At 38.9% G+C, this 24,517-nt stretch overlaps 1 protein-coding gene across 1 annotated transcript in view; it reads left to right on the top strand.

The window, feature by feature from the left end:
• Positions 1-46: 46 nt before the first annotated feature.
• Positions 47-24,517, top strand: part of bin3 (bridging integrator 3) — a 39,265-nt gene continuing 14,794 nt past the window's right edge. The window contains exons 1-3 of the mRNA XM_075468679.1: positions 47-257; positions 16,077-16,125; positions 18,468-18,508. Coding sequence (XP_075324794.1) covers positions 250-257; positions 16,077-16,125; positions 18,468-18,508 — 98 coding nt within the window. The 5' untranslated portion in view covers positions 47-249. The remainder of the gene's footprint in view (positions 258-16,076; positions 16,126-18,467; positions 18,509-24,517) is intronic.

Here is a 24,517-nt window from a genome sequence, read left to right as displayed (position 1 = left end):
ACAACACACAGACAAATTTTTAACGACAAAACGCCACCATATAATTCGGATATTGTTATATTAGCTTATAATTGTGACTATTTTTGCGCTTTTGTTAAAAAAAAAAAAAAACTTCCTCAGAGGAAGCGCGAGCGGCTCAGTTTCGGTAACTTCCTGTTAAACACTCTGTGACTGTGGAGTGGTACAAAGCGATGCTTTTCGGAAGATAATACTCCCACCCAGTGAAACCGGAATAAAATTTCACTCAAAATGAGCTGGTATGTATCTTGACTATATTGCTGATGTAATGTTTAAGAAGGAAATATAACTTGAAACGATTGACACAAAATGATTAAAGACTGGCTTGTCTACCGGGCTCCGGCTAGTTCCTGGAAGAGCTACATTAACCGTATAGTATAATTGTTGTTAGCTTTAGCTTGTTCAACTCCGCGGCTCATGAATAAAACCTCTGCTCGTAAACTTTCCACATACATTTTACGGGGGATGGTTTATGAGTAAAGCAAGCTGAACAGTTTTTGCAACCAGGCTATGTTGGTTTGAAAGATGTTTGAGAAAGTCGTGTAACTACCTGGTTGTACAGTATCTGTTAGCTATCATTTAGCGTTAGAGTTGGGTTAGTGTCTAAAATAATTACCAATTGACCTTAAAAAACTCTGCTCGAGAGTGCTATCTGTAGTTATAGCAGCTGGTTCATAGTACTCTGAAACCCTAGGTTGTGCCTGTAATAATAATAATAAGAAGAAGAAAATAAGTGTAGCTAATTGTCGGGTCAGCAGGGTCAGTGGTGAAGACATTTAGAGGGATTTCATTATCAGGCGGTAGTAGTCAGCTTTCTGAGAGTAATTTGAATGCACTGAGGATTTGTGTTATTTTACTCTTCTGTATACATTAAATCATTAAATCATAACTAAAAATAGTACTTAAGGCACACATTTGAGTTGGCTGTACTTGCTTTTGTGCCACTATCTACTTGTATCCACTACACCAGAGAAGCAAATATTTGACCCTTTTACATCACTACATATGACTTGGAGCTTTAGTCAGTCACTGGGTTAGGGTTAGGGTTTTCATACGTGTCATTGTGTCATTGACGCACTTTCTTGGGGTTTTAATCAAATGTCTGGGACCTACTTTGGTCAAAATACCACAGAGAGACAGTACAACAGCTCCTTTTTCAACCATGAATTTAGAGCTCAGTTCAAATTGGCCAATTTTAGCGTGTGTTGTTACTCACGTCACTCCAACCCTCTCTTCTGCAAGGGGTGCCCCTTTTGTACTCAACAACCCTTACTTTATTACTGTATGAGAGAGCTAACGGAAAAAAATAGTTGTCTGGCAGTTCTATCCTTAAATACTTTAATATCCCTTGTCTTCAGTTTGGCCAAGGCTAATTGGTGCTGATTCCTGTTTTAGGTGCTGTTTACACATACCCGGGTATTTTGAAAAACGAAGACCTTTCCCTTCGTTTGTGCCTTTCGTTTATACACAAACGGAGTTTTTTCCTCCGAAAACGAAGCTAAAAAAAAACTCCGGCAAAAGTGGAGATTTTTTAAAAACTCCGTTTAGCGTTTGTGTGTAAACTGGTTGAAAGAGACGAAAACGGAGTTTTCAGAATGGAATGCGGAGTTGTCGTCATAAGCCCTTTTTCCATCAACGACATGATTTGCTTTAATTTGATGCGCATCAAGAAGTTAGTGCGATACATGTGATGGAAAAACGGTTAAATCGCTAGAACGCCTGTTTTGTCGCATTAAATCAATTCGCTCGAAATAGGTGGTTCAGGGCTAAGTTGTATCGCTACAGAAGTGATGGAAAAGGTTAATGCGATTCAGACTAGCCACGCATGCGCAGATGGTATTGGTAAAGCGCGAGGATTCGAATGTTGTTGTTGAGCCGCTCAGCCGCCCCATTTCACCTATCCTGTCGGTAGCAAAACAGCAGCAACAACTAGTAACAACAATGTCCGATGATAAAAGAAACAACTGGTCGAGAGCAGAGACACTGCTTTTTTTAAACACAATTCGGGAGGTCCTGAAGCAGCATAATTAATTCTCGCGAGAATTAATTATGCTGCGGATCCTGTGGATGAAGGATCCTCCTTCTTAAATTTCTGACGGCTATTATAAGCTGACATAGCAGCACTAGCAGCATGTTTAGTCCTATCCTACGGTCCATAACTCTAAATAAGTAACTAGCCTAATAAATAAAACGAAAGCCGGTGGTGAAAAGGTACGTAGCCTTTAAAGTTATAGCAACTGTTATAACAGGAGGCTGACAATAACAGCGCGAGCAATTAAATTCCCGCTACCGAGCATTCTAATTCGCTACAATTCGCCACTTTTGTAATGGAAAATCATTTGGTCGAGTCAGAATAATGCGCATCAGCACGTTCCGGTGATGTCATTTTATTTCGCTAGAATCGTCCTGTTTGATGGAAAACCAACCGAACGCATCTTATATCGCAACAAAGTAATGCGATATAACTTTTAATTCGCTACAGAATCTGATGGAAAAAGGGCTATAGTACAGAGCCCTGCCCCTATCCGCCATATTGGCAGGATGCTAGCGTGATAACGCCATTCATTGTTTATCTGGCAAGCATGGAGGTACTAGCAGCATTTCTGTTGTTGAGAGCTATACTTGCTTGTGTGATTTTGAAAATTACAGTCATACAATGTATTGAACAACAAAGACATTTTTCACGGCTTTAGCAGTTTTATAGTCCAGCGCAACGTGTAAAAGTAGCTCAGTCTCGCTATCAGTCCACACACATGAGCCTGGCGCCATATTTTCTTCTTGAAAAGGATCCGGAAGTTCTTCCTGTCAGCGGTTCTCTATTAGGCTTCTGATTGGCTTGTGTGGAATTCTCATTGTTCTAACACTGCCACCGTCAGGCTTGGCGTAATTTAAAGGGACACTATGTAATTTCTTCCCCCATCTAGTGGTGCAATTTTATTTTGCAAAGTTGAATGAATTTGCTCTCTAGCGCCTCACGTTTTCAAATGTGCGCTGCAACTTCTTGAACTACGGCAAGCGGAATGTGTCAAGATTCAAGAAGCTATAGCTTCAGACTCAAGGTCCATACAAACATAAAGAAATCAAGACACACAGTACAAAGGATTATATAACACACATACAACAACACTATAAATACAGATGACAGATAACATGTCATATAACATAACATCTCCTTTGGTGTGCAAGCAATGCAATTAGTCATATTCCGGGAGTTACCGGAAGTGACGTCGACGCAGCCTTAGCATTAGCCTGCGTTAGCAATAGGAGCATTAGCAGCGGTAAATAAACTCCCGGTAAACTTACAAACTTTCTAATGCCTCGTTTTGTGAGTTAAGAGCCTATGTGTACTACGGCAGAAGTTTGGTAACAATCAGTGCATTATTAGTGGGATCATTTACGAGATAAAATCTATTTAGCATTTTTTTTTTTTTTTTAAACTTTATTAGTAAATCAACAAAATAACAGTTTACAAATGTGAGCATAACGCCAAAAAGAAGATATCCAGGGGGAGCATAGGAATAATAATAATAATAAGAAGATGATGCACTTACAAAAAGAAAGCTAATGAACACAAAGACATATGTGCCAAGGAATAAAATCTATTTAGCATTAGCGGCTGTAATAAGCCATTTGGCGGAAATGACGTCACAATGACGTCATTTCTGCTTGTAGGCCTGGTGGGGAAATCGCGATTCGAAGTGCTTTATGTCCCTCTCGGCACTTCGTCATTTTTCATAGACCGGAAGGACATGGCAGCCTCCATAGAGCTTACCTGCTCTATGTAGATACAGACAAGTTATTCTTCACTCAGGAGGATAAGTGAGATTTTTGACAGAGATCATTTTACACCAATGAGGACTAACTTATGAATGAATATGTTGATTTGAGCTAATAAATGACTTAATTTATTACATAGTGTCCCTTTAACAGCTCCTGATAGCGTATCAATGTAGACGTGTTTTTTTTTAAAAACGGGGCTGTGTGCACCAAGTTTTTTTTTAAAACGAAGGTTAGAAAATATGCGTTTATCAAAATACCCGGGTATGTGTAAACAGCACCTTAGGCTAAATGTTGCTGCAGGTTATGCGTTGAATTGGTCAAGGTTAGAAAAACAACACACCCCAGGATGCAACTGTCAGCCGGCTGGTTTGTAAATAATACAAAGTTTATGTCACATGTTGTCTTTTGTATGTACAGACCCTGAACTCTAACTTGAGGATAGTGTTTCTACATTCAAACGATACAATCGGCCTCTAAAATCACATCTCATTCCTTTTCTAATCCTCATAACCAAATATGAAGGACATCTGTAAGCTGCAAGTTTACAAAAAAAAACAACAACACAACAATACACCCCAACTGTCAGACGGCTGGTTTGTAACTCAGTTCTCTTCAATGAGTTTCAATCTTTATAGTGACTGATAAAATCCACTACAACATGACTTTGTATATTAAGCCACTCCTGAAGAAGAGAACTCTATGATGAACAACTACAGACCTGTCTCTAACCTCTCTTTTATATCCAAGATTATTGAGAAAGTTGTATTTAACCAGCTCAACGACTTTCTGAATGAAAGTGGAAGTCTTGATAACTTTCAATCAGGCTTCAGATGTCATCACAGCACTGAAACAGCTCTGGTCAAAGTGTTAAACGACATCAGGTTGAAAACTGATTCTGGTAATGTTTCAGTCCTGGTTCTGTTGGACCTCAGCGCTGCGTTTACTGTAGATCACAGAATCCTGTTGCACAGGCTGGAAAACTGGGTTGGACTTTCTGGAGCGGTCCTTAACTGGTTCAGGTCCTACTTAGAAGGCCGGAGTTATTTTGTTACTATTGGCAGCTATGAATCTGAGCGAGTGGCCATGACTTGTGGAGTCCCCCAGGGGTCAATTCTTGGACCTCTTCTGTTTAACTTGTATATGCTCCCTTTGGGTCAGATATTGCAGAACTTTAACATCAATTATCACAGTTATGCAGACGATACACAACTTTATGTGTCTCTGTCACCGGACGACTGCAGCCCAGCAGACGTACTGTGTCAGTGTCTGGAGGAAGTAAACACCTGGATGAGAGAGAATTTTCTACAATTAAATGAAGACAAAACTGAGATCATTCTGTTTGGTAGCAAAGAGAAGAGGGTCAGCGTTGGTAAATATCTTGAGACTCGGGCCCTTACAATCACTGACCAAGTTGGTAACCTCGGAGTGTTGATAGACTCAGATCTGACTTTCAGCAGCCACATCAAAGCTGTCACCAAGGCAGCTTTTTACCATCTCAGAAACATCAACAGAATTAAAGGTTTCCTCTCCCAAAAAGACCAGGAGAAACTCATCCATGCATTCATCTCCAGTAGACTCAATTACTGTAATGCTCTTTTAACTGGACTTCCCAAAAAGAGCATTAAACGTCTGCAGCTCATCCAGAACGCTGCTGCTAGAGTTTTAACCCGGACTAAGAGATCTGAACACATCACACCAGTTTTAAAATCTTTACTAGTGGTGGGCATAGATACATTTTTTTAATCTAGATTAATCTCACTGAAATCTTGAAATTAATCTAGATTAAAATGGCTCATTCAGGGGTCCGGCAATCCGCGGGGTTCGCGGAAACAGACGTGTAAACTTTGGTTCCTATCCAAACAATAGTCGTTTAATCCTGAGACTGTGTGCTTCAATCGAGTGCTTCAATACAATAGTGTAGTAACCCCACGCATACCTTTCTCACTGCAATTAAGTTTTATTTCTGATTTATTTCTGATTTTATTTCGAATTTAGTTTCTTTTTCACAGCTGCCTCTGCTATTCCTGCTCTTCTCAGGTGTACCTAATGTAGTTTTACATCATTTGTAACGTGATGTATATCTTGAATAACAAATTGTAAATAACAACACGTTTATTCGTGTCCCTGCCCTCTCTTTCCTCATGTTTTTTTCTCGTGGGGGTGCTGCACAGCCGCGGGGCCTTTAAGAATTTAACATTCTAAATGTGACGTCACGAGCTACCAAAGCTACCAAAGCAAATTCTCAAGCGAAGCTTCTCCAGCGAGGTCGCTCTTGGTGTACACGCAGCAGGCAGACCAGCTTATTCACATGCATGGCTCCAGCAGTTTCTCTAGCTTCGCCAACTTCTCATATTCAGCACTTGTTGGGAGGGCCAGGTGGTGCTGCTGTTGCGTTGTGTGCAGTGCGTCTCTGTTGCGCCACACGCGCTTGATCATATCGAGGGTGGAATTCCACCGTGTTGGATAGGGGTGGAACGGTACAAAAAACTCACGGTTCGGTACGTACCTCGGTACGGACCCTACGGTTCGGTACATTTTCGGTACAGTGCCGAAGGAGGCGTGTTGCAAGGTTCGAGCACATGTAATAGATATCTGAATCCTGCCTCTTCTACAGTGGAATATGGGCGCATAGCAGATGCGATGTAAATTCCAATTGCTTCGGTAATTTTTTTTGCTCTGCATGTATTCATATCCAGGGGTTGTTGTAATACATTTGGGAGACGTAATTGGTCGGGTCTTTTCATGGTTCTATAGCAACGCATCTGACGGAGGTGTGTGGTGGTTGGTAGCTACGCCCCATGTCATGCTATCACGGCTGAAATGTTTCATCATACCACACAGACACAACCGGCGCGTGTTTAATAAGTTAAACTTACACGTTGTCTCCTTTGTCTGCGGCGCGCTGCTCTCCTTTCTTCCTTCATGAAACGAAGAAGTATCACCTGCGCTTGATCCTGACTCTCTGTGTGCTTTTCCAGCCTCGATATTAGACGCCTGATGTGATTGTCCATGATTAATATCACCGTCATGCAGACCATGAACACGGTGGCCTCCCCGCTCTCCATATTAGCTTCTTTGTGGTGTTTTTTCGTCTCTCGGGTTTTGTTTTGTTCCGTTTTGTTGTTGAATGTGGCGCTAAACGGCTAACGGCTAACACGTCACTGACGCGGACGGCTGCGCGCGGCGCATCAGTCCCGACTCATGTGCGAATGCAGACTGAAACAGCTCCGCTGGGGAAGGACAGTTATCAGAACGAAATTCGAGTAGGACAGTTCTGATAACTGCGTTCTTATAACTACTCTGTCCGAAAGCGTATATCTCTACGGACCAATCAGACCTTGCATGTGGCAGTGTTTAAATGGGTCCTGAAGGAAACTCTTGCAAAGTAACAGTTCCGCGTTCAGAAAACTTCCGTACCGTGTGTATTCTGCGTGGAAATGCGCGTACCGAACCGTGACCCCCGTACCGTGACGGTTCGGTACGAATACATATACCGTGCCGGCCCTAGTGTTGGAACATCTTGCACGAGCGGCTCCTGAACTTGCCCAAGGGAGGTTTGCTGGACTTTCAGCTCGTCTGCGTTGGCCGGACTGTGTTTGGTATAAAGTGATATAAAGTTTGGTAAAAGTCATCACAGTTTGCTTACCTATTTTGACCCAGTTCCCAACCCAACTTTGAGAATAGATTAACAGCGATATTTTTTATATCGCCCGATAAGACGCTCAAATTATCGCAGCACGTTAACGCTGATAACGGCCCACCACTAATCTTTACACTGGCTTCCAGTCAGTCACAGAATAGATTTTAAAAGCCTGCTGATGGTTTACAAATCCCAGAACGGTTTGGGCCCAAAATACATCTGTGATATGTTCAGAGAATATAAACCCAGCAGAGCTCTTAGATCCAAGGACTCAGGTCAGCTGGTCCAGTCCAGAGTCCAGACTAAACATGGAGAAGCAGCATTTAGCTGTTATGCTGCAAATAAGTGGAACAAACTGCCAGTGGAGATTAAACTTTCACCAAATGTAGACATTTTTAAATCCAGGTTAAAGACATTTCTTTTCTCATGTGTCTATGCATGAAATATCTTTTAACTTATCTAGACTGTTGCCTGTTTTTAAATTCATTTAAATGATTTTATTTGTTTCTCTTTATATTCTTTTATGTATTTTTAATGCTTCTTGCACTCCCTGCTGCAATGCTTTTATTTTATGTAAAGCACTTTGAACTGTTTGTACATGAAATGTACTATACAAATAAATTTGATTTGATTTGATTTGATTAACCCTTAGATGCATGAGTGACAGGACCTTACGCTCTTCCATAAGTGACCCGTGTTAGAATCAATGTGTTTTTATGCTATTTTTGTCATTTTAGTTAAGAATACTCATTTGTAATATATTTTGTATCATCATTTGGTCCACAAAAGAATGATTTCATATTTGAAATAATTTTCTTTTTAAAATTTTTAAAACACGTGAAACATTTTGAAAATTGTAAAAGAAAATTGCACAACATGAATTTATACACCTGTGGCCATGGAAGTGATTGGAACACCTGGATTTAATTATTTGGGTGAGTTAATACTTTTGGCAATATAGTTTATGTCAAGGATGTTGTACCACAGCACCATGGGCCACCTCTGTGTTTGACGCTTGCAGGTGTAGGTGCCAACCATCTGGTCCATGGTGTCTACACCTATTTTTATCTAGTATATGATGACTTTAGGTTTTTCTTTCTGCTATTAAATACGAATTCTGTGCTGTGAACCTCCCTGGATTTGGAAGCCTTTATCAGAGGAGGGATGTCTGGCTTGTTCTGCTGTATAGTCCCCATTGTAGTGAGATCCTTCTCCAGGAGGTGCTAGGCAAGAGGCACACTGGTGAAGAATAGGGATGGGAATTGTTTTGGGAATTTAGCAATTCCTGTTCCATTATCGATATCGCTTATCGGTTCTCATCCAGTTATATAGTACAATATATAACTCTATATAACTCTGCAGTAACTCCTCACTCTTGCAGCCCTTGTCAACTAAATGTTAATATCAGATGGCAATTATTCATACAGTATGTCGCTAACATTATTACAACAAGTATCTCAAGTTTTGAATGCAGGCAAGAGTGACATCTCCAGGAGCTATCCCGCGAGAGTCGCCACCATCGCTTAGCAGCGTGTCAAAGACTTTACATTCGTGCAAAGTAAACGCATGCTGTGGGGTCTAATGTTTCAGCATGTTGGAGGTATTTCCCCCTTTGATGGGATCACAGCTCTGCACGTGTTGCAACTGGCCCTAGTATTGTCCTTTTTGGTGAAATATAACCAAACTTTGGAGCGCTTCTGCCACGACGCCATGTTGGAAACATTCTGAGCCAAAATATGAAGCGTCCACATGACGTCATCGCGCAAATGCGTCAGACGTTAGCAGAACCGGTTCTCTATTCCCATCCCTAGAGAAGAAGTTGTCCATGGTTGCACCTTATGTTTCTGAATGCAGTGCACAACTGCTGGATAATGTTTTCTTTCAGTTTCTTTTGAATTTCTTCCTCTGGTTGCCTCCCTGTGTAATCTATTGCATAGGAGATACGTGTGATAGACTGACGGATACATCCCAGTTCTTGTATCACATTCTTCATGTATCATATGTGTACTATTATCTTTACACGAGACACTTGTGACATAGTCTGTGCTGTCCACAAAATATTTATTGCTATCAGTCACAGTTGATCAGAATCATATGTTCCCATGAAATTCCATAGGAAATGAATGCAGGTCATTTTTGACCCACTTATGGAAGCTTGGGGTAGTAATACAAAAATTTGAATTTTGTAAAATGTATGGCACAATATCAATAACATGTTTTTTGAGGAATTGCTGGAATATGAATTGATAAAAACTTTTTGTTACAAAGATATCTCACTGGGTCATTTTTGATCCACTTATGCATCTAAGGGATAGACACTTTGGCATTTGGTCGTATCATTATTTGTTTTTTTAATAAAGTAGCTAACAAAACGAGTGTCGCATTTTGTGAAGATTTAGATTTTGGCAAAATATCTCCTCATTGATTAGCAGGTTTAGCATTCAGCTGTGCGATTTTAGTTACTCCCAGTGAGGTTGATCTTCTTTTTCCTTTTTTCTTTCTGCATCTCTTTGAGATTTGACTGTTTGTTTGTTGTTGTTTTTTTAGCTAAAGAAAGTCACATCTAACTAGGCAACAATGGTTAGTCTTAAATCGAGATAATGGCAGAATTCCTCACTAAAAGTTGACGCTAACGTCCCAGCATGACGTGTCTTCACTTTCTCTGTTCACTGGGCTAAAATTGTGTCTTAATTACTCTGTTGCGTGTCACCTCCATAAACCACGGGCTTCACTTTCAGTCCATTCTTCCGTGTTTTGTTTATCTTTTTAGAGGCTAGCGTCAAGAAATGTTGCTCATATGAGATACTTTTCACTGAGGTTAAAAAGTTTATTAAATCAAACTACTTTAAACTAATGTTCAAAAAAGGACTGCTGGAAGAAAAAAAGTCAGCCAATTACTTAATCAACGTTATTGTCCTTTTAAATTTTTATCATGCCACTTGATTGATTATTTGAAAAAGTAAGATTTGTAGATTGCAAAAATAATCAGTTGTGGCAGTTAGATACTAAAACACTAGAAAAGAAGTTTAATCTTAGCCAGTTACAACAGAAATTCTGCTTTTACATTAATGCATGAGTAATGACATTATACACCAATCGGCCACAACATTAAAACCGCTCTCAGTTAAAGTGAATAACACTTCTCATCTTGTTTCAACGCATTGCTCTGCAGGAAATACCTGCATGCTGACATTTGACACACTTTTTACTTGCCTCAACAAATTTGCAGCCCAGTAGAAGTCTATTGTTTGTACTGTTGCATACTGTGTATACATGTCACCTGGCTGACAGTATAATGGTTGCTGATAAATGAGTAAATGTGTCTGATGTTACCAGCAAGAAAATAAACACAAAGTTTGTCTGTAATGGTAGAAACTTGACCTCATTTAAAGGAAAGTCCATTTGCAAACAATCTTGACGACCACATATGAATGGATTTAATTTTTCACGCAAAAATCCTGAACATTATGTTAGCCTTTTATCACAAATCTGATAATGTATTGCTCTTTTTTTCTAAGTAAGTTGTCCTTTGGTTCTGAATTGTTGGTGTCATCAAACGGTTCATTTCAAGATGTCACTTTTTGCTGTGATGTACAATTTCTTTTTTGCTAATTGTGAACCCAAATAAGCTAGGGGTATGATTATATTGACAAAATCTTGTTTGCTGTATAGTTTAAAGACATGTTCTTCTAAATTAGTTTTATTTCTTCATAGAGCCATCAGTAGCTGTAGAATTAACTTCCACGAATAAAGACGGTGGACAGCACAAAACCTATGAGTGTAACACCAAAAAGTCTGTTCTCTTACAACTATTAAGATTAAGATCAGATTTATTGTCATGCATACATGCATACACACGAAATTTGTCCTCCGCTTTTAACCCATCTAGGTTGGCACCTGTTTGACACACTCATGCACATGCACAGGGTCACACACTCAGAGACAGATTATATGTCATGCAGCTGCATTGCTCCAAAGAGACAGTGGGAACAGATTATGTCAGAGTTGCTATTTTTCTCTGAAATCTTTCAATAAAAGAGTCACATTAGTCACAGCTACTACATGTAAAAATAACAGCACTGCAATTACTTTCTGAACTTCTTGCTGCCTGTTTAATAGATGTGTACAAGATTGTTATGACCTGACATTGTAAGTTGTCACATATAAAGGTGACTTAATAGGATGAGAAAGTAAACGCTGCAACCTAATGCTTGTGGAAGATGGTGTGACTGCAACTGACGGTGTATCCCACGGAATTATGAGTTATTTGTTGCTATAGCTGGGCGACGCACTAACAATGCATACAAAATGTATCTGATAAAACTGCATATATGTTGCTTCACTCCAAACATTTTAATTGTCTAATCCTTTATGACACAAATGACTGAGCAATATGTTCAGATGACTGTTAAGGGAATCTCTAATCCCAGGTGCTGACTTCTCCTCCACAGTGTTAAACTACTGTTTAAGATCTGATACCTCCACGTCACATCAGATTGGGTGCTGAGCTCTTTATCAGAGTTGACCAATTACATTGGTACTATTAAAGACAGTGGTTTGAATTATAATTTTTTTTAAAGTATTAAATATTCGTAGCTATAAGTGGTTATACAGAAATATGGAGATGCAACACATTGTAATGGCTCTTTTAGAGGCATCAATGGATCAAATCCTGACTCCCGTAAAGATTCAGACCTTTATCAGCTGAATGTCGTGTTTCCCATACATTCATTTATTCGCATCAGCTTACCTCAGTAAAACTTTGCTAACAGCAATTGATTTTCTTATTCCTGGCACTGTGCGCCTTGGCTTCATGCAAAGTTCACTCTCTCTGATATACTCCCAAACAGACAAAACTGCGCTGCCTTCTCCCAGTGCTGCACTCAAACACCATCTTCTGAGTTTTTATCCTCGTGTCTTAAGTTTCACCACACCATCTGTACTTAAGAGAAATGCTCCAACCTCAAAACTTCAGAGGTCCATTTTGAAGCATTGACCCCTGTCAACATGCTATGCTATGTTGTAGTAATACATCTCTGGGCTTATACGTCACTTGATGTACTGTTGTGTTCCGTGACTCTCTGTGCCACTGTCACAGATGCATGTAAAAAAAAAAAAAAGGGGGGTGAGAGCAAATTAACATTGAAGTAACACAGAATTGAACACATTGGTGTTCCATGTCTGAAAAGAACTCGACCTTAAAAAGATGTTTCCATAATCCCCTGTTGACTATTCATGAATGCTGTTTCGAAAGGAAATGATGAAGAACTTTTTCAGTGCATCTGCTATGTGTTTGTTACTAGCTTTGTAATGGATTACACAGTCTCAGAGTCATTTTCAGGCAAGACTATAAGCAAGATTGCGTCATTGAGTACAGACAAACAGTCAATAGCTGGCAAGCAAAACATCTGCCATTATGCACTGTCAAACACAAGGTCAAGAGTGGACTGCTCTACCATTGAAAAGAGTCCTTTATGGGCTTTGCTGACTGATGCATTCCATTAGGGCCTGCACACTTGGTCCTATGACGTTAGAGGATTGACTTTGGGGTCATCATCAAAACAATTCCACTTCCCAACATCTTCAACCAGCCCTTTGTGCTCCATGGAATATCTGAGATCAAATGATGCAATATCTCTCTAATGGTGTACACATTTTCAGTTTAAGTGAAAAGGCATTGCTTCTTCAAGCTACTGCATAATGTGTCCTGGATAAGGGAGACTGTTATGGCTTTGTTCTTGCCTACGTACTTGCATGATGGCAGTTATGTGTGCCATATGAGAGCACAGATCAGATACTTCTCCAAATGAAAGTTAACTCATTTGTTTATAATGACTTCAAATGTGTAAAGTAATTGTTTCTAATCTTCCAATCTTGGCCAAAACTGGGCAGTGACTAAATATGACCAATAAAGTCAAATACAGAATCAAGTTTCTGTAATTTGTCCAATATTTCTATTCCTATTTAAAAAAAAAAAAAAAAAAAAGATGGGTGTTTGGGGTACTAGTGGCCTTTATTCGAGAGTAGGTAGACAGGAAAAGGGCCAGTAGGAGTGGGGGAAGACATGCACCAAAGGGTGACAAGCCAGGACTCGAACGTGGGCATCAAGGAGCTACAGCCTCAGTGCACAGGGCACTTGTGTAACCAGTTGAGCTATACAGTCCTATCCCTGTTTATCTTTCAACCAGTGCCTGTCATGACCAGGTCTAACCTAAGTTTCCAGAAATGTTGGCATTTTGGGTTTTGAAACTTTTTCAGTTCTATAGTTAGGCAGGATTTTTGTTGTAGGTTCACAGAAACAGGCCCCACAGAAATACTAGGAACTAGGAATACTAGAAACATTAGGAGTGATCCTCATGGTGTCTACCATCTTCCCTTTTCATCATATCACCCTGTGCGAGCAGTTTTCCCCCTCACTTCCCAAGGCCCACTTCCTTCAGTGTGTTTGCCAGATTTAATGAGTAGGTAAAGATTGTAACCCCATTTCTTTGGATCTTTATAGGTGTGCTTTTACTGTCCCTGCTGAAACATTTGAAAAAATATATGATCATTTACAGCACAACATTTTAAGTGTATGTTTATGTGTATGTTTCATTATGCATCAATAGCTGAATGAAGCCCTGTTGCAATGTTTATACCTAAATCGTTCTTTGGCTTTTTGCAGAGAGCACACATTTTTTTTCCAAACAAACATTAAAAGCTCCTTTCAAAATGTTTTTCTTCATGTTGGTAGAAAACATTCCAATCTGTTCCCTGAAATTCCAGTCATAAAATGCTCAACCTTTTTTAGTTTAAGACTCCTGTTTTACACACAGACAGCATCATAAAACATTTAAGTCATTACACAAAGGCATACTAAAAGAGTCCTAACTAAATTAAAGTTGGCAACAGGAAAAAAAACTTTCGCCCTCAGATGAATGATATATTCTTATTCACGGTGAGGTGTTAAAAAAAGAAATATTCAGCTTGTTTGTTAGTGTGTATGAATTGTGTATGTATAACTGTATTTTCTGCCCGAGTTGCTTATTCATCTCTCAAACACTTAAAATTGATCTGCAGATAAATCCTAAGAACATACGTGACAAACTCGAAATGTTAACCATGTGAGTGGAGTAATTGTCACAACAAGTAGAAGCTTGAGAGCACTGACGGAACTGGTTATTGGTTTTCTGTGTTCAACACTCACAACTAGTTTAAGTTCTAAACTTCTGATGATTTGTTTGAAATCTTATGGTAAAAACAGATACTGCAAGATTTGTTGTTGCTAAGGGAGGCCTAAGTTTACTCTCAGAGATCACTGTTAAATTATGCAACTGTTGTATTCTGGGGCAGGAATCCCTCACATATTTCATTGAAGGCTACGTACGTACGTTAGTGTGACATCATTGTGTATCTCAGGTAATCAGTGAACGGTGAGTCACATAAAATGTAGCTTAGTAATTTCTTTGGGTATTTTCCATGTCAGTTCAGCAAAACTATGACATGCGGTGAAACTTCTTTCCTTAGCCAAAATCAACTAAATGTTTCCATTCAGATTACGAAAGTACTTTTTCGGATCGTCACTGACAACAAGGTCAGGCCAATTAAAACCTAGTGTTACCCTAAAGTACACCACAGAACGACTAAATCGGATGAAATCTCTCTTCCTGAGACACTTGTGAAACCTTTTGTTTTTTTTTTCATTTCTCTTTTCACTATAATAATCTGGCTGTTATTTGACCACGCAGAGTTTCTGATTGAGCTGTCGTCACAAAGATACACATCAGTGGTGTTCTCCGGTTGCACAACGAGCCCCTACATCACACCCTCACTTTTCCATCTCATTAGTCTACACACCTTTCTTTTGACGCAGCTGCTGCCTCACCCTGCCTGTCAGCAGCAACTGTCCATCATATAGCTTAGATTTCAAACCATTAGTGCCACATCAATAACAACCTACAGTCAGTCATATTGGTAAGGTGGTGTTTTCTGTCATGTATACCCAAGGTACTGTGATGCTTGGCAGCAACTTTAAGGCATATACAGGGTTTTGAAATGGGGATAAAAGATTGTGTTTTGAATAAGAAGGAACGTGTTTCTTTTTTTCACTTACCAAAACTAGAGTTACACGAGAAAAGTTGTGTTTCATTCGGAAAATTGCACGCAGCTATTCCAGATGCACTAAACCTTGGGACATCTTTTGGTACTGTTTATTATCTTGGATTTGCCTTGTTAAGTCCCAACATATGCAGGTTCCTGCCTGACATTCTGGACAATGCTTACAATATTCCTGATACACAATAATGTATCTGTGTTTGATTGCCAGCTGGGGTCATGCTGCAAAACCACATAGAGAAAAGGGCACAACCACTTCTGTTGAGTGATATCCGCTCGCAGTGAGAGCCAGATGTGATCAGTGATGATATGAAGTTAATGTAAATGGTACCGACTGCATACTAGAGAGGAACAGGGATTAATAACCTCCTACTTTCTGTCATTGATCTTAAAAAGGTGCTTGCTCACCCTAAGAACTGCACTGACCTCTGCACAGGCATCATGCAGCCGATGACAATCTAAGCATTTGATAATCTCGCCTTTTAGCAGTTATTTTCAACTCGCTTATGTCTGTCACCTCTCATTGCTCTTTGTATCATTTCAGGATTCCCTTCAAGATTGGACAACCGAAAAAACAGATTGTCTCAAAAACTGTAAGTCTAAACTTTTGCTCCATTTGCACGTCACTCAAAAACGCTGAGATTTAAAAGAAGAAACTGTTTATTTTTCAGTATTCATTTTTTTCTTTTTATGGAACATAAACATAGCACCATGACTAGTTGTCCAAAGACTGTCATTATTTTGCTATAGCCAACAGACTTTTTTGATATCAATTTATTTGAGCCATTTCAGGGGGCAGAAGTGATTACCTTGAAGTGACAGTGAGTGGGAGTTCCCCTTGCTTGCAAAAACCACTTCCACTGTAATAGGTTTGTGGCCCAGCGGTGACTGACTGGTTTTCCAACTTCCTGTGCCATCCTAAGCAAAAACCATGGTGTGGGTTAGAGGCAGCCCAGTTAGAAGGTCCACTTATGACATTGTGTCAACTGTCTCCTTTATTATTTTCGCCACCGTGTTTATATCCAGAAGCCCACAGAACCACAAGACAGGAACCCATAAGGGCTCTGTAGCTTGTTTGAGATGTTTTAAAGATATGGAAGAACAAGCTATATTGTGCCTCATTCAGACACAGGGGGCATCATGTTTAGCTTATATTATCCAGTGTTTCCCACAGATGTGAAGGCAATGTGTGGTGGTGGGCCGGGGGGGGGGGGGTAAAAAATTCTTCAAAATAGTTCCTTCGTTAATAATTGGTCACACAGAACTTTATTGTATTAACCCTTAAGAACCCAGACCCATTTCTACTTAAATTAAAATTAAGGGGGTTATAACAGACTAAATAGACCACATAGAACCCATTTCAGATTTTTTTTCCAAAATACCACCCCCCACTGTCAGAGATCTGTAATGTGACATATATGTCACATTGGGAGTTAAGAACCTGGATAATTTCTCCATCAAGGAAAATAATGGGGGACGTAAGATGTGTGACACCTGTGTCACGGTGGGTAACACAGGTGCGGCTTATCTGCAGATTTTCACATCTTCATTGTAAACAAATTAATAACATAGCTAATTACACTGGTCGGACTGTTCAGCTGTTTCAGACTGATACCTCCGGTTCAGGCTGGTCCTCATCCTCAACACGTCTCTTTTTCAATCGCGGAAAATATTTTTCAATACTCATCTGGATTGAAGCAGCAAACATTCAGTGTAAGAGTTTAAAAAAACTACTTTATTTGATTCACAGCTGATAGTGTTTTGACCTCGACAACCCAACTACATTTTTTTTTTTTTTTACGGCAAACTTGCGACTAGTTAACTTTATAAAGAAGGCGTAATCGCTTGTTTGCTATGGGTCTGGACGGGACAACATTGTATTAAAAATATAAAATATTTTTATAGGACTTTTTAATGTGTGATTTTATAAAGGTGCACGTGATACCAACCTTTCGTGAATTTCGCCAGCAGTCTTCTTTCGGTTGGGCCAGAGCTATAGAGCTAATCTAAGCTAGCAAGCTTCCACGCTTCCAGGGAAGCACGGAGGAGAGGGGCTGTGTGTGTGAGTAGGCTATGCGAGAGAGACGCGAGGGACAGAGACGGAGGTAGAGCAGGGAAAGGAAATGCAGCTTAACGAATACGAGTATTTTTTAAATAGCGTTAAAAAAAATAATAATAACGAAACGCAATATGTGGCGGCCGATGTTTAATCTGTGGCGCACCGCCACGAATTAGTCTATGTGTGGGAAACACTGTTATCTAACCTCCAACTTCACAGTCCCACCGGGTTTTTGGGAATGTGATGTGCTCAGAAATTAAACTAAATTAAGTGACTGAAAAGAGGAAAAGTTGGAGTGCTAGAGAACTGAAACTTTAGCTTAATCTGCTTATTATTTAGTATGAATCAGCGTAATTCACAGGATTGATGGTGTTTGGATCTGGGTCCAGTGATTGATTCCACATTGAAAAATTGATGGTATTTCAATTTGCGCTTTGAGTTAAACTTAACTTAAACTTAAACTGCAACCCCAGTAATTAAAAAGATTTTTGAAACATTGTGCAACGTCTTTTTTTTTCTTTTTCTTTGACTGATTGGTCGTGGAAAAATCCTTGATGAAAGGTGAGAGTGATGAAAACAGGTTCAGAAATCAAGAGCCATGTCTAACGAGAAATATCTTGAATGAAACCATTACAGTTTTAAAACGGCGGACAACAGACCCACATCTTCCTCATATTGGTCCTGGCGTCCTTATTTACTCTACATCTTATCTTGTTTCACCAATATTTCAACTGTCTGAGCCCCTGTTCCACTGTATTGGCTGATTATGCTGGCAATTCCTCTGGTAAAGATGATCATATAGACGGTAGTTTAATTGTAAAAGACAAGCTGTTGTTGTTTGTAGCATTCATTCATACCTTTTTTTTTTTTTGCTAGGTTGAAAGAGACTTCGAGCGAGAATATGATAAACTCCAAAAGTAAGTTTGTATATTTAATCAAGGATTGTGTAGTTTTGTGATGTTTTGTGTCTGTTTGTATCTGTTTTGATAGTGTGACTCTAATACTGGTTTTACTAGAGCTGGGTATCGATTCAAATTTCAAGAATCGATTCGATTCCGATTTTCAAGTTTCAGAATCGATTTTATTCGATCCGATTTCGATCTGATTTTCGATCCGATTTCGATCTGATTTCCGATTCGATCTGATTTCCGATTCGATCCGAGGGTTGGTGCTATTAAAAACGTGTTATTAAAAACGTATCAAAGCTGTTTCCTTCATTTCATCACTGTGTAGAGAAGCAAGCAACATATTAAAATTATTATTAAATCGATATAAAACAGCAAATCATACAAGTATTGGTAGTTACTGATGGCTGGAAGACTGGTGAAAAGGTTAAGGGTCAATCTACCTTCAAGAAAGATAATCCAGGACAATAAACAGAGAACATAATTGAGGTGTCTATATCTGCAACAGTGGACTCCTACTGGGACACTAACCAGTGCATTATTATTATGATTGAAAATAATTAAGAATTCACCCAAAAGCTGTTGCTACCAAAAGCATTTTTATTTTAAAAGTGCATTGCTCACACTTAATAAACTGAGAAGTACTGAAACTGAAAGTATAAAATGTAAACGCTGTGTATTTTTCTTTAAAGTGCAAACATAAGAACAGAAAATGTTAAACTTAAACTGTAAAAAACACTGAATGGTGTCTACTATGAGCATGTTCAAATCTGTTCTAAAACCACACTAAAGATTTGTTTTCAAAAATATGCAGCAGCACACTAAGTGTTCTGGGGTATTCACTGGTATTTCATAATGTAGCATTTTTAAAAATATATATTTTTTAAAATATTGTAGACTACTAGTGCACTTTTCCTTAAACATTTTAAGAGAAAATGAACAGAACATTTTAAACTGTAAAAACACTGGGTAAACTTTTATAAAAGATCACTGGGGGAAATTAAAAAAAAAAATTTTTTCTTTTTTTTTTTTTACAAAAAAATCGATCTTTGGACGGACGAATCGATAATCAGATTATCATAGGCGAATCGATTCAGAATCGGAAAATCAATTTTTTTCAACACAGCCCTAGGTTTTACAGTATACTAAGTCACACTTTGTGTCTTGACCGATGTGTTAGAGATTCATGTTTGCATGTGTGTGAAACTCGTTTCCTGGGTTTTATGAAAGGCGATTTCTCACATACCATGCTTGTACTCGCATTAAAAAAAAAAAAATGCATTTCCAGACAGTATTGTTCAAGTCACGAGTTATAGTTTTACCTTTGCCAATATGAAAACGCCATTGTCTGAATATTTTTCCCAAAATAGGAATGGAAAAGGCAAACATTCACCAGAATACGTTTTTTTGAGATTTATCATGTTTATCATTACATATAAATTGATGGAAATCTGAAAATATAATTTCCCAAATCTCTGCAAATTGGAGGGGTTGTTTGTCTTAATACAGTTTTATTTAACAGAAAGATATTTTTGTATTTTGTACTTCTTATTTCACGATTTCTTTGTTCCATTTTCCAGTTTTGCTGAGTTTGACCACTTACTTTTTTCAACATTGAATTTTGAAAATATTCACGTTTGTGCTGTAGTGTATTTATTAATATCAGTCTTTTTTGTCAGTGACATAAACCACTGTTACAACTTCGCTTATAAAGCTGTTGATTGTTATTATTCACTGTTTCTGTTAAAATAATGAGGTTCAGCACTTTAAAAACCAACGACCTTAGGTCACAGAAACTCCCTGAGGGCCCAGCAAAATGAGTGGGAGCACAGTTTTCCCTCTCAGGTTTTTTTGAGTAGGAGGGCCTTTTATCGGGAAGGTGTGGTGCCAATAGACCTTTTATAGATGAGTCAGAGCGGTAGGCATGTACAGACATTAAGGTTCTCCACCCTAGAGATCCATATCAACACTTCGTGGTGTATCTGTGACCACAAAGTAGTACACTTACAGGCATAAACCTCATTTCGTGTTTTAGGAATTCTGTCTGCTGTCTAAAGACATTTTTTCTTGATTTGACATCATATTTACATTTTTTTTCCTTTTTTTTTTTCATGAAGGTAAACATAGATTCATACAACAAAAATCTGACGAAAGCAGCATTTTCTTTCTTGTTTTTTTTTCTAAATTTGTAGTGTGCTAGATGGGACATGTAAATTTGTTGCACAAATGGGTACAGCATAAATAACTAAGCTATGCTTTAGTGTCCAACTACAGCATTTACTGTGGCCTTTTGTGTCGGCAGCATTAAATCACTGAAATTTGAGGTTTTTTACAGCAAAGTAGCTCCAGCGATGGTTCGGAGCTATAGCCTAACTTAGAACCAGTTCTTTCTGTTGTGGCCACCAAAGGCACTGACTCCACCCCCCAAAACTGGTGCCACAACACAAACTTTCTGCTGGCAAAAGCAAAGAATAATTCACATCAGCTGCTTGGGGTGGGATCTCTAGGTATTGTAGCATTTAGTCTGCTTAATTCTAGAGTGAGCAACAAAAAACTGAGCTTCAGAATGGATGTGAAGTCAAAGCAGTAGTGGAACAATACAGGATCAGTGTTGCTCTCTTTTTCCAGCTGTCTTATTTTGTATTATAGCCAGCGAACGCCACCCAATGAGCTGCATAGAACACGATCCACGCTCTAGCTGAAGTTTAAACCACTTTTGTAGCTACATTTACATCCATTGGCGGGTATTTTACTTTCATCCATCCCTCCATCAATTTTCTGTACCAGCTTAAGCCAATTCAGGGTCTTTGGGTGGGCTGGAGCCTATCCCAGCTGTCACTGGGCGAAAGGCGGGGTACACCCTGGACAGGTCACCAGTGTTTTAATTTCACCAGCTGGCATTTATAGAGCTCCCTCTAATCAGCATGTATAAATCCTGTTAGCTCTGCTGGGCTTAGATAACAGTCTGCATTTGGAAACAGCGGTTGGCGGGTTGCAAAGAGCCTTTACAAACATTGACTGTTATTTAAAGCAGCATTTATAAACTTGACTGGTGATATTAAGACATCGGTTTACAGGGAAAACTTGGGAGACACTGTGGTCTGTGAAGAACTCCTCTAGCAATGTGGTTCTGTACAGAAATTCAGAATGATATCAGTAGTGAAGGGAGGTTCAGTTGTATATTGGATGAACATTTAAAGTGACATAATGATGTGCCTTGCTGTGTACAACCAAACCAGTTCTTTGCTGGATATGCACCGACTTGCAATGCATTCAATATGGCTGCCGTCGCTATCCTTGCATCATGAGTGTAACAAGTGAATGTCATCTAAACTGAAGGCTTTTGGTCTCAACAAGGATTCTTGCGACCTTCAGAAGAACTGGGAGACCAGAGACATTAACATCTGGTCATAGATCGTCTTTCCTAAAATTGTACGCACCTAATTTTTTTTTTATTTTTTAAATTTTTTTGATATTTTTTGGGGGCTTTTTAGTTTGAGAGAGAGACAGGAAGCAGGGGGCAGAGAGATGGGGAAGACATGCAGCAAAGGGCTGTCCGGTGCGGGACTTGAACCGGGGCCAGCTGCAGCGAGGACTGTAGCCATGGGGCGGCTGCTTAACCCGCACCTAATTTTTAAACTGAAAATTCCTAGTCCAAAACCGGAAGGCATATAGATATCTTTGTGTACATATAAAGCAGGATATGTCAGCAAAATTTAAAGGTAGAGGACCCAATTGATATTCCGGATGTACACCATAGATTTGAACCTGCAGTCAAAGTTTCAACATATTCTTCAATTAAGTCTGTAAAAAGTTACCATTCTCTTCTTGCTCAATCTGTTGGTGTAGTTGATCATACTAAAGTTTCCCTTTTAGGAATTGTTTTCCAGCTGGTCAGCCTGTTGCTGTCTTTTTGCCACTAAGTGGACATAACCCAAGTACAGTCACATGTCTGATGACATCATGTGCATTTCATTTATAGGACTATCTTAGAGCTTGCCCTAGCTTGTGCCACGAACCGTCTCTGGAACCAGTTTAGTCTGAAATGGTTGTTCGATGAGCTCTCTTGCACATTTTATTTGATTTTATTTGTACAGCAAATTTTACCAAATGTTTACTTGTGATTGTCTTTTGAACAACAAAATCTTAATCAATTTTCTCCCATTAACTTTTTGATACCTCTTCAATAGTATTATTAAATTCTCTAAACCGCTCTCTTTCATGAATAGTTTTTCGCATGGTCTGAATTATAATTATTGTTTTTTAACAGACAAATGGAAGAAATTACAGTGGCAGACTTGATTGTTGTTTGATTAGCATTGACCTAAAAGGAATCCTGTGTGGATTTTCAGGTGTGGCGGAATGCTTGTTCATTAGCAAGTGTCATACTCGGGGTTTGTGCTCGAAAGAAATGATAAAATGTATCGCTGTCTTTCCAGTTTTCACTAGGTAAAAAGGACATGATGATTGTGGCTTCACAGGCCTAACATTGGGGCACTAGTGCAAGGAGCATCAGCTGTTCCAATAGGCTGCCCTATTAGCACCTTTTGAAAGAGAGGGCTGGCTCTCACCTGATGCTCATCCAGAATGTCTCTCTCATTGTTGGTGTACTGAAAGAGTAGAGGAGATGCACCAGTATTGTGCAACACATTTTTATGTAGGAGGTAGTGTCTGGAACATGACTTTGACTTGCACAAACAAGCACTACAAGAGTGCATTTGGAATGCACCGGCATTGTTCTCAAAACACGGTAGTTTTTAGATTCTTTCACCAACTATCGGGTGCATTGTGGTGCCTGTGACTGGCAGGGTTTTCTCATTGTACTGTTATTTTTCATGCCATCTCGTATTTATGTTATTTATTTTCTCTCAACTGTAAACTGTCAGATTTACTATAAGAAGTTAAACTGATGCATATGCTTTGTATTAAGCGCTGGAACCCTTCATTACAAAGTGAAGTTGTGTCATATTTTCAGTTGTATCTGCTTGAGACAAATGATAAAACCGACCACATGTCAGCGTTTCCAGATGTTTATAACAATGTCAGAAGCAATATCCTAGTTGCAGGTATGGGCTCAGAACCTATCTGCAATATGAAAACTGCATGGAAAACTCTCTCATGACAGTATTTAAATGGCCTTCAGATGTTTTCAACATAACAGAAGAAGCAGTGAACTCGTTCATTGTTCGGATCTAAATGAAACTTTGCCCAGAAAATATCTTTACTCTGCAAAAGTATATTAAAGCAGGAAGAAAGATGCACCATCAAATATCCTGCCAGAACTATTGTTGGCTATGAGGTGCGTGCTGTTTGCTGCAAATAGAAATATTCATTTCTAAATGAGTAAAAAGTGTGAAAAGCGTTTTTTTATTACTTCAGAAGGTTAATATGGCTTGTGACACCCAGTTACATTTAATTTGCGAGAGAAACAATAGAAGTGTCTGTAAACGTTTCCCCTTTTTTTTTTTTAATCATATGTGTATTCTGCTGTATTTATGTCGGATTAACTCGGCATGTTTTTTTTTTTTTCCTCAGATGTACTTTATTTTTTTATATACAGTTTTAAAATAGCCGAATGATTGAAATGGAAAACCCCACAACATTCCATTTTTCGTCAAAAACGGCAAAGTGATGTGATAGTTGTCTCTTGGGAGATCCTAAATCCTTTGCTTGCCCTAATTGATATGATGAATGGCGTCAGTTTTCAGCCTCCATATTTGGTTAATTGCCTTTTTAACACCCATCAGTGGAATTTGTGCAGTTGAAAGATTGAAGACATTAATGCCTTAGAGGAGAAATATAGTTGATGGTAACGAGAACAATCCCATGTATTAACTAGCAAACAGATTTTATGTTGAGGCATTGAAATTAAATGTTTAATTCTCTCTTTAACAATATTTTCTACATCAATTTTATCTCAATAAGTGTTTTCTTTGTCAATTACCACATGTGTGTTTGTGTACATCAACATGTTAGGTGTAATTAGATCATTATTAGATAGATTTTTATAGATAAAGTGTA

The sequence above is a fragment of the Odontesthes bonariensis genome, chromosome 6, assembly GCF_027942865.1.
Source record: "Odontesthes bonariensis isolate fOdoBon6 chromosome 6, fOdoBon6.hap1, whole genome shotgun sequence".
NCBI classification, from domain to species: Eukaryota; Metazoa; Chordata; class Actinopteri; order Atheriniformes; family Atherinopsidae; genus Odontesthes; species Odontesthes bonariensis.
The sequence above is the reverse complement of the archived record's forward strand: the minus strand, read 5'-3'. Positions and strand labels throughout refer to the sequence as shown.